The sequence below is a fragment of the Natator depressus genome, chromosome 11, assembly GCF_965152275.1.
Source record: "Natator depressus isolate rNatDep1 chromosome 11, rNatDep2.hap1, whole genome shotgun sequence".
Lineage (NCBI taxonomy): Eukaryota > Metazoa > Chordata > Testudines > Cheloniidae > Natator > Natator depressus.
In genome coordinates, this window is record NC_134244.1 from 44,443,157 (window position 1) to 44,456,836 (window position 13,680).

General features: G+C 41.7%; 1 protein-coding gene across 1 annotated transcript in view; it reads left to right on the forward strand.

Moving 5' to 3' along the window:
* Positions 1 to 11,225, forward strand: part of PJVK (pejvakin) — a 22,296-nt gene extending 11,071 nt beyond the window's left edge. The window contains 3 exon segments of the mRNA XM_074967674.1: positions 2,992 to 3,109; positions 5,077 to 5,172; positions 10,541 to 11,225. Coding sequence (XP_074823775.1) covers positions 2,992 to 3,109; positions 5,077 to 5,172; positions 10,541 to 10,842 — 516 coding nt within the window. The 3' untranslated portion in view covers positions 10,843 to 11,225.
* The last annotated feature ends 2,455 nt before the right edge of the window (positions 11,226 to 13,680 follow it).

Below are 13,680 nucleotides of genomic sequence, written 5' to 3' on the forward strand. Positions count from 1 at the left end.
AGCAGCCACCGTGTGGTGGCTGCAAGATTCAAGTAGCAGACTGTTGGCTCCTGTCATAACTATAAAGGGAAGGGTAAACCCCTTTAAAATTCCTCCTGGCCAGAGGAAAAACTCCTCTCACCTGTAAAGGGTTAGGAAGCTAAAGGTAACCTCGCTGGCACCTGACCAAAATGACCAATGAGGAGACAAGATACTTTCAAAAGCTGGGAGGAGGGAGAGAAACAAAGGGTCTGTGGGTCTGTCTGTATTCTGTCTTTGCCGGGGATAGACCAGGAATGGAGTCTTAGAACTTTTAGTAAGTAATCTAACTAGGTACGTGTTAGATTATGATTTCTTTAAATGGCTGAGAAAAGAATTGTGCTGAATAGAATAACTATTTCTGTCTGTGTATCTTTTTTGTAACTTAAGGTTTTGCCTAGAGGGCTTCTCTATGTTTTGAATCTAATTACCCTGTAAGGTATCTACCATCCTGATTTTACAGGGGGGATTTCTTTATTTCTATTTACTTCTATTTCTATTAAAAGTCTTCTTGTAAGAAAACTGAATGCTTTTTTCATTGTTCTCAGATCCAAGGGTTTGGGTCTGTGGTCACCTATGCAAATTGGTGAGGCTTTTTATCCAACATTTCCCTGGAAAGGGGGGGTGCAAGTGTTGGGAGGATTGTTCTTTGTTCTTAAGATCCAAGGGTCTGGGTCTGTAGTCACCTAGGCAAATTGGTGAGGCTTTTTACCAAATCTTGTCGAGAAAGTGGGGTGCAAGGTTTTGGGAAGTATTTTGGGGGGAAAGACGTGTCCAAACAGCTCTTCCCCAGTAACCAGTATTTGTTTGGTGGTGGTAGAGGCCAATCCAAGGACAAAGGGTGGAATATTTTGTACCTTGGGGAAGTTTTGACCTAAGCTGGTAAAGATAAGCTTAGGAGGTTTTTCATGCAGGTCCCCACATCTGTACCCTAGAGTTCAGAGTGGGGGAGGAACCTTGACAGCTCCTCTGCTCAATCAGGAAGTACAACTGTTTGGAAGGGGCTCATTGGGCCTATCTGAACTTGCTGGGTTGCCTTGCGACCAGGCTTGGGAGCCAGCTGTGTCCCTGAAACATCCATCATAATAACAGTAATAATAATACAGATATCCTCTACCTGCCCAGTCCCTGCTGTTGCGTTATTTGAGTCTGAATGTACTGCTTCTAAAAGCTGCTAATTCCTCATTTAAAAATGGACCAGCTACAGTGCTATAGATGAGAAGGTGCAATCTGGAATGAAATTACAAGGCAAACTCCATAAGAAAACATCTGGCAGACAGAAAGGTGGAAGATTAGTGCTCAGGGCCAGCACTACTAAGTTTGAGAGCTGATTTTGATAGTGTTTGAATAGTGTAATATTTACAGTTATTTCTGTAAATTTGATTTGAAGACATTTTGATGTTAGTTTTACCTACTCACTTTCAGTCGGCACCAGCTGCACTCTTCTTCACTCCCATATAAAGAAAATCATAGCCTACGTGAAAAATATGATCAAAATTTCCTCCTGACTCCAGAAAGGGAGAACAGGGAAAAGAAGAGGGGTGAAAAGAAAAACAAGGTGGAAAAATAGAAAGCAAAACTAGAAAAAATAGAGAAGAAAAGAGATGAGAAGTGAAAAACAAAATGAACAAAAGACATAGGTCAGGGTGAAGATACAGAAAACAGCTGAGATAAATCAAAGGTGGAATGGGATGTGGTGTGTATGTGTAGGGGAGGGGTGGTCAGGCATTGATTCATTGATCCATAATTAGCTCTTGCTAAAAAACTTTAGGAACCACTCCCTTTTATTATCACTATGAACTTCCAATAATTATCCACCCTATATTCCTTCTTTTATGCCTATCTTCTGCAACTCTCACTTCAGTGGCATTATTGCAAGGTTCAACACCTCTTGCATCTTGTTTGCTGGGCCCTAATACTGTTGAATTAAGATTTTATATGCTTTGTGGCATATAGTTCCAGACCATATAATATTTGAATTCCATTGGAGAATGCACTGAAGAATGGCAACACAAGATATTGGCCCTGTCATTGCTGTTTCATCCAGACAGGAGAGAGGCCCACTCTGACTCCTCCAAAGAGGAGCTGCTATTGAGAGGACAGAAGCAGGCCTCTTAGATCCTTAGGGCCAGCTCTACACTTTTTGTAGCCCCAAGCAGCGTGCCGAATTGCCGCCTGAAGAAGGGAGCTGCTGCCAAATTGCTGCGGCGGGACTGTGAAGATACAAGCTGACGCTGAATTGCCACGGTGGCAAAAAAAACCAATGTCGCCCTAACGATGCACGGACTGCCGCCCCTTTAAATTGCCACCCCAGGCATCTGCTTGGAATGCTGGTGCCTGGAGCAGGCCCTGCAGATCTTATCCAAAATCCAGTGAAGTCTATGGGACTCTTTCCATTAACTTCAGTGGTCTTTGGATTGGACTCTTAGCTTCACCTCAAGTAGAAACTGTGACTGACTTGTCAAAGTAGGAGATATGATGATTGGACCTGGTTGCAGGAAGTCAGAAAGCTAAGGCTTGTTGGGAGTCTGGGTGACTTGAAGGATAAAGCTATGATATTGTCAGTGGTATGCATAGAGAAGGAATCTCAGAAAGTTTGGATAATAAGGTTTGCATATCATTAGGTTTGGATAATTAGGTTTGCATAATCCTACAAGTCCTTTGAGTTATGCTTATCACGAATTTTATGTATCAGATATAAATGCCTAATTTTCCATGGCAAGTTGATAGTTTCTCTGTATCAAACATTACTGAAGTGCAGAAAAGAAAGGATGACATTAGTATACTGATTAGAACTGAGAAAATTTCTTTGGAGGTGGAGTTTGATCTTCAACTTCAAAAGAGTCTTTCCATTGCTGAAATTTTCATACTGTATTTTAAAGCTATTACTCTTAATTTTCATTTCTGTTCAAAACATTTTCTTGTCAATATTTTTTTCTTAACGCAATACATTTTTCCTTTTTAAAATCATAGTTTCATATTATTGAGGACCAAAATCACAAAGGACGAGAGAAAGCTATTGTTTTTCCAGCTCACACAACTATTGCATTTAGTGTATTTGAACTTTATATTCACTTGGATGGTAATTTTGGTAAGTGATTTGTTTGTGCTATTATTATAATTGCTAATATAGTAATTTGATTCTTTAAAACATTGTTCTTGAACTGAGACTTGACATGTGTCATCCCCAATCCTATAAATATTTATGCTCATAGTTAATTTTATACATGTCAGTTGTCTGACCTCATCAGAGCCTTAATCCACTTTTAATTCTTAGCTTTAATTCACAATTAATTCTTGCTAGGATAAATATAAAAGGCATTAAAGGGTCTGATTTATCCTGGAAATGCTTTCACAGAATTAACTATTTAAATGTAAGTTTTTGAAAAATGAAAATCACACTGTTAACAATGAAACATTAAAAAATGCATCTGCATATCAATGTATGCCTTTGCTGGTTTGTAAGAAACTGAATATCTTAGGGCCATCTGATCCATTTCTCCATAAAAGAAGAATGTGGCATGGCAGGCCCTTCCCCCTCCCCCCGCCCCCAAAGGCACGTCTGTGAAATTGATAAAAACATTTTCCCTGCCTGGAACTTCTATTTCAGTTTGCCACAAACCAATGAAACACAGTCAGAGACTAGTCAGACATGGTCACCTCCAAATCTTTACAAAGTTTAAAAAAAACGAACAGTTACACAAAACAAAGTGATTGACCTGCCTATACTCTCCCTGTCTGTGGAAAGGATGTGGTTTATAAATTCTCCTCATTTCCCAGTGTGCTTTATCCCAGCCCAGGACTTCAATTAGATGGGAACCTTCAGTCAGTCAAAGTATGGGGGTAATAATAACCCATAATATAGTTTTAGGGCTTGATCCTTCACTCATTAAAGTTAATGGCAAAACTCCCATTGACTTCAGAAGTGCAGGATCAGGACTTTAGTGACATATAATTTAGATTGTATTTAAAAAAATATAACCAAAAAGATAGATAATACTCCATGAGGTAATTCTTATTTCCATATATGCAAATAACACTACTCACTTGTTAGAGACTCTGATTGGGGCCCCACATGCTTTGCAACGCATTGGAGATACATTTTATGACAAGGGCACTCTGACTTTTGAAGCATAGTGACACATTTACATTTCTGTGACAAGCTTATGTGCATTTAAAAAAAACAGTAGTTATTGAATTAACTTTGAAAAACGATAATACAAGCAGTACAGAATCCCTCTGATATTCATTTTAATATTAAATTGAACATATAAATCCTAATTTTGGAATTATTTTCCATTTTACTTCGTCACTGCACAGTTGGGGATAGGTGCACTAGTTAGATGTTTTTACTAAGACGACCAATGAAATAGCAATATTGATATTTAAATTTTTATCATTAAGGTGCAGAGGTAATCCCCAATACAGATGAATGAGAGCTGTTAGGATATCTCTTTAACGTTCTTTGTAAATTTATTAAGATGATATACTTACTTCAAAGCCTTTTCTTTATAATATTAGAGGCTAAAAAATTAAGAATTTTATTTGTTTAATTTAAAAGTTTTACAGCTGATTATGTGGTGAATAACATGGTTGGGAATCACAGAAAACCAGTCACAATTTCAGATTTTCCATTTTTGGTTTCAAATGGGTTTGCGACTCTGCTTTTACTCCAAACGTGAGGCAGTCTCTTAATGGAATGCTGACTGCCTTAGACATTTAACCTGGCCAGGAAACCGTAAGGAAATGCCTCTTGTGAAAGTCACTATAAACCATCTAAATTAATAAATGAAGTAGTTACTACTTCATCTCATCTTCTTTCTCTGCTTCATCTCATTTTTTGTGCTAACACTGTGTGCATGTTGTTTTACACCATCTTTCCTAGGAATTAAAGACCCAGTAGAATGACTAATAGAAAAGCTGAATTTAATTTTAAGCATTCTGTGAGTTTTATAATACGTGTTATATAACAAAACATTTTGTACTAAGCTGTGTTTTGAAATTGTGTAGCTTTTGAATTTCATCATTCCGAAGGTTCTACTTTTTTCTTTAATACAGAGTTCTGTGTCACTCCAGTTTCAAAAGGAGGATTTGAAAAAGAGCAATCTGGATCATTTTCATTGAACAAATTAAGGAGGAATCTGTTCCACCAAAGTATGATGTTTGATATTTATGTCCAAATACACTAATCAAATGGATTAAGTACATGGGGTTTTTTTTCGTTGACTTAGTAGGCAAGGTCAGAAGTTCAAAAGCATGTAATCAAAATAGAATTTCACTTTAAAATTTGCACCAAGATAATAGCTATTTTGGCCGTGATCAGATCTATTCAAAATAATTGTAAAGATTTTAAGATATTAATGGAGAGAGTCTGGCTTTAAATAATTATATTTTTAATTAATGTGAATATATTATTTTGTTTATCATGAAAACTTCTAATTGTTTTCTTAAAATAAATGATATTGGTGATCATAAATACTAGTTGTACAACTACAATATTTTAGCATGTAAATCTGTTCTGTATTTTTACAATTTAGAAAGTATTGCCTAGTCAATCTCAAAGGATAATACATAAAGATAAGATAAAGTTGAGGTTGTAAATGTTATTAATGTATTAATTTAAAATACTAGAAAATGCTCAGTAGGGCATAATCTTCAATTGACAGGGAATTGGCCTTTATCGACTTACAGGTTTTCTTTCTTATCTTCAAATAACATGAAAACATTCTAACAATGTTATATGTGGGGTACAATTAAAAACTGGATATTTACTGTCCCTGGTACTTAAATTTACTGTAGTATGAGCCTGATCCTGAAACACTGAAGTCAAGTGGAGTTTTCAGAGTAGCAGCCGTGTTAGTCTGTATCCGCAAAAAGAAAAGGAGTACTTCTGGCACCTTAGAGACTAACCAATTTATTTGAGCGTAAGCTTTCATGAGCCACAGCTCACTTCATCGGATGCATGCAGGGGAAAATACAGTAGGGGGATTTTAGAACATGAGAACATGAAACAGTGGGTGTTACCATACACACTGTAACAAGAGTGATCAGGTAAGGTGAGCTATTACCAGCAGGAGAGGAAAAAAACCCTTTTGTAGTGATAATCAGGGTTGGCCATTTCCAGCAGTTGACAAGAACATGTGAGGAACAGTTTGGGGGGGAGGAAATAAACATGGGGAAATAGTTTTACTTTGTGTAATGACCCATCCACTCCCAGTCTTTAGTCAAGCCTAAGTTAATTGTATCCAGTTTGCAAATTAATTCCAATTCAGCAGTCTCTCGTTGGAGTCTGTTTTTGAAGTTTTTTTGTTGTAGTATTGCCACTTTTAGGTCTGTAATCGAGTGACCAGAGAGACTGAAGTGTTCTCCGACTGGTTTTTGAATGTTATAATTCTTGACGTCTAATTTGTGTCCATTTATTCTTTTACGTAGAGACTGTCCGGTTTGGCCAATGTACATTGTAGAGGGGCATTGCTGGCACATGATGGCATATATCACATTGGTAGATGTGCAGGTTAATGAGCCTCTGCTAGTGTGGCTGATGTGATTAGGCCCTGTGATGGTGTCCCCTAAATAGATATGTGGACACGGTTGGCAGCAGGCTTTGTTGCAAGGATAGGTTCCTGGGTTAGTGTTTTTGTTGTGTGGTGTGTGGTTGCCGGTGAGTATTTGCTTCAGGTTGGGGGGCTGTGTGTAAGCAAGGACTGGCCTGTCTCCCAAGATCTGTGAGAGTGATGGGTCATCCCTCAGGATAGGTTGTAGATCCTTGATGATGCACTGGAGAGGTTTTAGTTGGGGGCTGAAGGTGACGGCTAGTGGCATTCTGTTATTTCCTTTGTTGAGCCTGTCCTGTAGTAGGTGACTTCTGGCTCTGTCAGTCTGTTTCTTCACTTCAGCAGGTGGGTATTGTAGTTGCAAGAATGCTTGATAGAAATCTTGTAGGTGTTTGTCTCAGTCTGAGGGGTTGGAGCAAATGCGGTTGTATCGAAGAGCTTGGCTGTAGACAATGGATCGAGTGGTGTAGTCTGGATGAAAGCTGGAGGCATTTAGGTAAGTATAGCAGTCAATAGGTTTCCGATATAGGGTGGTGTTTATGTGACCATCGCTTATTAGCACCGTAGTGTCCAGGAAGTGGATCTCTTGTGTGGACTGGTCCAGGCTGAGGTTGATGGTGGGATGGAAATTGTTGAAATCATGGTGGAATTCCTCAAGGGCTGCTTTTCCATGGGTCCAGATGATGAATATGTCATCAATGTAGCACAAGTAGAGTAGGGGCATTAGGGGACGAGAGCTGAGGAAGCGTTGTTCGAAGTCAGCCATAAAAATGTTGGCATACTGTGGGGCCATGCCGGTACCCATAGCAGTGCCGCTGATTTGAAGGTATACATTGTCCCCAAGTATGAAATAGTTGTGGGTGAGGACAAAGTCCAGCCACCAGGTTTGTCGTGACATTATCATGGATACTGTTCCTGACGACTTGTAGTCCATCTTTGTGTGGAATGTTGGTGTAGAGGACTTCTACATCCATAGTGGCTAGGATGGTGTTTTCAGGAAGACCACCGATGGATTGTAGTTTCCTCAGGAAGTCAGTGGTGTGTCGAAGATAGCTAGGAGTGCTGGTAGCGTAGGGCCTGAGGAGGGAGTCTACATAGCCAGACAATCCTGCTGTCAAGGTGCCAATGCCTGAGATGATGGGGCATCCAGGATTTCCAGGTTTATGGATCTTGGGTAGCACATAGAATACCCCTGGTCGGGGTTCTAGGGGTATGTCTGTGCGGATTTGCTCTTGTGCTTTTTCAGGGAGTTTCTTGAGCAGATGGTGTAGTTTCTTATGGTAACCCTCAGTGGGATCAGAGGGTAATGGCTTGTAGAGTGTGGTGTTGGAGAGCTGCCTAGCAGCCTCTTGTTCCCATTTTCAGTATTTCTTATTCTAAGAATGGGGAAAAACACAAAGACAAAAATAAAGATAAATGTGGTGGTGCAGTAAACATCTGCTTCTAATGGTGCCCTTTGTGTAGGAGACTTTACTCCACTTTTACCTCTCCCCAGTGGTGCAAGTACGGTGGTACGGTCTGGTATGCCATACCAGTAAGATATTTATAGCTGGAACGGCATCCTGGAAAGACAGAGGAGGAGCCCGTCCCCAGCCCTTCCACGCAGTTGCATCTCCTGAGTCCTCCTGCCTGAGGTCTGTACAGCAGCCCCGTCGGCGGACAGGACTGGGGGCGGTACAGCAGCCGCGCTGGAGGAGCTGCTGGTGTGGGGCTGCCCAGTTCCCGGGAACCGCAGCGGGGAAAGGAGTAGAACATGGGGCCTCTGGGCAGCCCAACGCCAGCAGCTCCTCTGGCACGGCTGCTGTACCGCCCCCCCTCCCCCCACCCTGTCCTCCAGTGGGGCTGCTGTACAGACCCCAGGCAGCAGGACTCAGGAGAGGTATCTGCATGGAAGGGCTGGGGGTCGGGCTGCGGGCGGTACAGCAGCCGCGCCGGAGGAGCTGCTGGCGTGGTGCTGCCCGGCGGCCCCACGTTATTCTGCTGCTTTCGCCGCTGTGGTTCTGGAGAGCCCTGATCTCCCGGGAACCACAGCGGCAAAAGGAGCAGAACGTGGGGCTGCTGGGTGGCCCCATGTCAGCAGCTCCTCCCGTGTGGCTGTACCGCTCCCAGCCCTTCCACACAGCTGCATCTCTTGAGTCCTCCTGCTTGGGGTCTGTACAGCAGAAGTCTCTGGCACAGCAGGAGGAGGGCAGAGCTCCCCCCCACCCCCGGTAGTGTGGGATGGATGTGGATCATGGGGAGGTGATGGGGAGAGTGCGGGGGCCCCGGGCTGGAGGTGGGGTGGGGAGGGGAGTAGTCATTTGGGGGGGGTCATGTGGGGAGGTCACGTGCCCCCTCCCCCACTTTGTGTCCCTCCCATGAGTGCAGCGTACCGGTAATAAATGATTTCTACTTGCACCACTGCTCCTCCCTGATCCTGGGGGCTGCTGGAGGCCAAACCAACCAGTAGTGCAAGTTTGAGTAGCCTCAGTGCTGCCCTAACCTGCACCAATGGATAAAAGTCTCCAAAGAATCACTCTGCTGGTCAAGTTGTTTGGAGTCCTTCATACTCTTGGCCTGGAATATCACCTCTGCATAGGGAGACAGGAATAGCTGGTGTAGGGGATGGCTGTGCCCTCCTTATGACAACACAGAATTTCTCTACTCTAGGGGAGTCCTTTCCTGCTGTCTTAAGACAGTTTTCAGTCCAGTTTGCCACACATTGGTGCAAAGGGGATTTAAGAGAGGCTGAAGATCAGGCCCATGGTATGAAAGTCAGGAAATTAGCATGTTAAACTCATATTTCAAAAAGTATAAACATCAGTCTGGAAATACTAAGTTCAGATTTCAGTACTCTAACTTTCTGTTTCTTCATTGCTTATACACTGCTTATTGATGTAACAACTCCATTAGTTATAAAATGGAGAGTCCCATGTTCAATATATGTATTAAAAGCGTATAGCCCAATACTTTCAATCTTAGGTGCCTAAAATTAGGTTACTAAAATCTTATTTATACATCTAAATAAAAATGGCTTGATTTGCAAAGGTGCTGAGTTCCTGCAGCTCCCATTCATAATGGAAATTACTTCACTTCTTTTTAGATACTGATGACCAATTTAGATTTGAGAATGTGGTAATAATCTTTTTTGTTGTACTATAATATAATCTGCATTCACCTTTCTGGCCTGTATCAGGTACAAGAGTTATCTCAAACCTGTCTTGTGAAGGCGTTTAGATTATTCAAGTTCTGAGGCATGTATGCTCATGTTGAAAGTGGAAGAAAATGATCCCTGCTCTGTTGGAGTGTGCTGACTGATCACTATTGGGAGGATAGAGTGATTGCAGTCCCATTCCTATGGAGATTCTAAATCCTGCAGATGTACACAAACACTTCTTTTGCGTGCTGGAATATTTATAAAATCCAAAGGCTACTGGGATCTGATGGGAGGTCTCTGCTCTTGCAGAGTTTATCAGTGAGTCTGCATACCATTGTAAATAGTGTCCTGAATTCCATAAACAGCTCAGAAATATACTTACCAAATTTTCCAAAACTAATTAGGTGCTGGCCTTCCTGGAGGAGACCAGAATTAAACTATATTTGGAGTGTTTGATGTCCATTTCTTTTTCCTACCCTCCTTTCCTCCTCCACCCCCCCCCCCAACAAAAAAGTTAGAGAAACATTTCAAATGTGAATTATCACCAACTTTTCAAATGCTCAAAATGTTCATGAGATGTAGGGTTGTTATTTCACCAGTAACAACATTGTCCTCTGGCGAAGATCTGTAAGACATTTCTGCCACCCTTTGAAGTAAAAGTGTCAATATTAAGGTTTCAATGGAAAACCTAGTTACAACCATAAAATGGTGTCTCTAATATGGCTTCATAACTCAGTACTTATTTCCATCAGTGGATTAACTGTATGATGTGTCATGGTGTGTTCATAATGTGATGACAAATCATTGCTATTTTGTGTGCATTCTTTTTCAGATAAAAGGGTAATGGATATCATTGCTAATTCAGATGCTTACTTGGAGGACCTTTTTACAGACTATTATGAAAAAGCTGCAAGCATGACTGATATCTCTACAAGCTATCTCAGAGAAGGGTCTCATATCCGGGTTAATTTACTTAATAACAACATCCCAAAAGGTCCTTGTGCCCTTTGTGGAATGGGAAAGTCTAAAAGAGAGACAGTCTATGGATGCCTAGAGTGTTCTTTTAATGGACAAAAGTATGTACGACTGCATGCTGTGCCCTGCTTTGATGTCTGGCACAAGAGAGTGAGATAAATGATCTATGAGCGTGACTATTGTTATAGACTTCAATGTAACTGTGCCACAAAATTTCCAAAATTGTTGAATATTAAGTGCAACAGACATTAAAAGTCAAAATATTTGGTTATGCTATTTCCTTTTTTATTGTAAAGTGATTCTTTTATTTTACAATAAAGATAATTCTATTACTTAGTGCAGAAATGCCCCATATACAGCCCCTTCAAAAAATTTGCTACTTTTTTTCTTTGTGGCACTTTCTCATTTTATCATTCATGATAAATAATATATACATGTTGAAATTGAATTCCAGAGTAGCAATCAGAATATAGTTTGGAATTTACTATAAAAGCGGCTTCTTCACATTTGGTCTGTCAAGATGTTATATATTGCCTTAACTACACCAGAGTATGATGATAAAATGAGAACGTGTTAATAATTTAGTGCTATCATGAATGTTTAATTGAAGTATCAGATTAAAAGCACATTTAAAAACTAGCTCAGTTTAAGGTTTTATTTACAAGAGGGGAAAAGTTAAAAGGATTGCAACTGGTGATTATGGATTCCATTTTAGGCTGTGAATTCACCATATGTCTATTCTGATTATATTTGTAGGGACCACAAACAAGTCTACAGTTTGCACTTGGGTAACTCAAATCTCACTTTTTTTTTTTTTAAAGCCTTCAGACTTGCTGCTGACTTTAGTGGCTTTGACATAGTTGAAAAAAATAAAAGAAACAAAATTATATTACATTGCAAAACTAGTGTACTGAATCCCACCTATTACATCTCAGGTCTAGTAGCTGTAGAGCCCAATATCACAAATTAAAAAGTTGTATGCAGTCAAGTTGTAGATGTTGCAATCCCAGGATATTGGATAGACAAGGTGGGTAAGGAAATATCTTTCATTGGACGAACTTCTGTGATACTGGGAGTTCCCTTCCAAGATTTGAAGAAGAGCTCTGTGTGGCTCAAAAGCTTGAGTCTCTCTCTCATCTACAGAAGTTGGTCCAAATAAATAAAAAGTTTTCATAGTGGGGAATGCATGCAGCAGAGGGCACTGCAGTGTAGAATATTGAAATTTGGCAGTGCTAGGCCCTGCTAGAATGTCTGCCTGACCTGCTTGGTGCTCTCTTGATGCTGCAGTTTTAAAGTGAGGAAGATTAAAATTCTAACTCCCTCTGTCATAAGTAGAATGTGTATATGTGGCAGCCTTTCTGCTTCATTCTGGTGCTGCTAGTTTCAGCATGCACATGCTTTAGTGGAAGCTTACAATTAATGTGTAGTCTAATTATTACACATTCAAATAAAACACAGTGATGCTTGTCTCTTTAGAACTTAAATGCTGTCAGATTGACATTTTTGCATTTCTGTGTATGGCTGACTGTATATAAGGTGGTAACTTTTGAATGCCACAGCTACTCAATTCCAGAATTCCAGGAATTGGTCTAGGCAGCAGTGATTGGAATCCTACAGCTTTGGGGAAAATCAGAAACCAAAAGGGGGGAAAGTAGGGACCCAAGGAGCCAGTTCTGTCAATTTAGGATAGTTATAAGAAACTCTGCAGTTGTCTACAGATCAAGCAACTGGTTGATGGCATCTATTAATGCGTTCCAGCATAACAGTACCGCCCCATCTCCCCTCTGCCTAAAGAGTTTAACGTATTGACACACTGAGTAACTTATCTCCTAGACAAATAACAATGATAGGGGGAATGGGGTGTGTGCACACTGCAGTTGGCATAAGGGCAGGGAGTGCTCAGAATCCCTGGTGTGGGGGCAAAATTGGGGATGCTGGTAGGAGGAAAGGGGGCATACACAACCCCTAGCATGTGGTAAGGGGACTAGGAGCAACCAGTGCTGTTGGCAAGGGGGGGGGGGGAGAGGCAGGAAGGAATGCTCCCAGAGCCTCTGATATGTGGCACCTGCCATAGAGGATGCACACACAACCCCTGGCAGAGGAGAAATTGGGGAAAGCTGCAGGGAGTCCCTCAACTAGAGAAGGATGGGAGGGTGGCATGCAGGGGATAGAATGGAGGAATGCAGTGAGCCCCTGGGGTGCACAAGAAGCTTGTCCTACAGAAGCTATGAATGGTGCGACTAATAAATTAATGCTACAACGCATTAACTTGCATCTCTATGCTGGCTTGTCCAGAAGTGCTTGCGCAATCCTGACACAGATTCCTCTTGTCCAGGGCCAGTGTAACCACTAGGGTGCCAAGATTCGGCGGCCACCTAGGGCGAAGATTTGGGGGTGCCAAAAAGCGGTGCCTCCCCCATTTTTTTTTACACTATTGCTTAGGGGCAGGCACCTGTCAGACTCCAGCGCTCAGGCTGCGCCAGGGCCAGCAGCCTCTTCACCTTGGAGTCTCCCCTCCCCCGCCTGGGGGCCACTCCTCCTCTCAGGCTCCCCAGCCGCTGCCGCCGCCCGGGAGGACATGGGCAGGGGGCGCCGCCGCGGAGGAGACGCAAGGGGCCAGGCTCGGTTGGGGCCCCGCACCTGCTGGCTGAGAGCAAGTAGGACAGTGGGTGTAACGAAGACATAGATTAGTTTGGTATGACTGAACCACATGGTTCACACCTGTTAAGACTATCTGTGCATCTGGCATTACAGATATTTTTTTCGTAGCATTTATATAGTTATAGCAAGTACATTTCAGCTCACAATTGGGTAATTCTATCACCAAGCTGTTGAATCTAACAGGCTTTTTGGGGGAGGGGTGGGTGAAGGGGCTAAGAACCATATTAAAATAATTTATGACCATGTACTAGTCTGATACTTTTGTTGCAAAGGTCTCTAAAATACCTTTCCACACTACTAGAGGAAATTGAGCTAGAAGTCTGCAGAGAATAACCA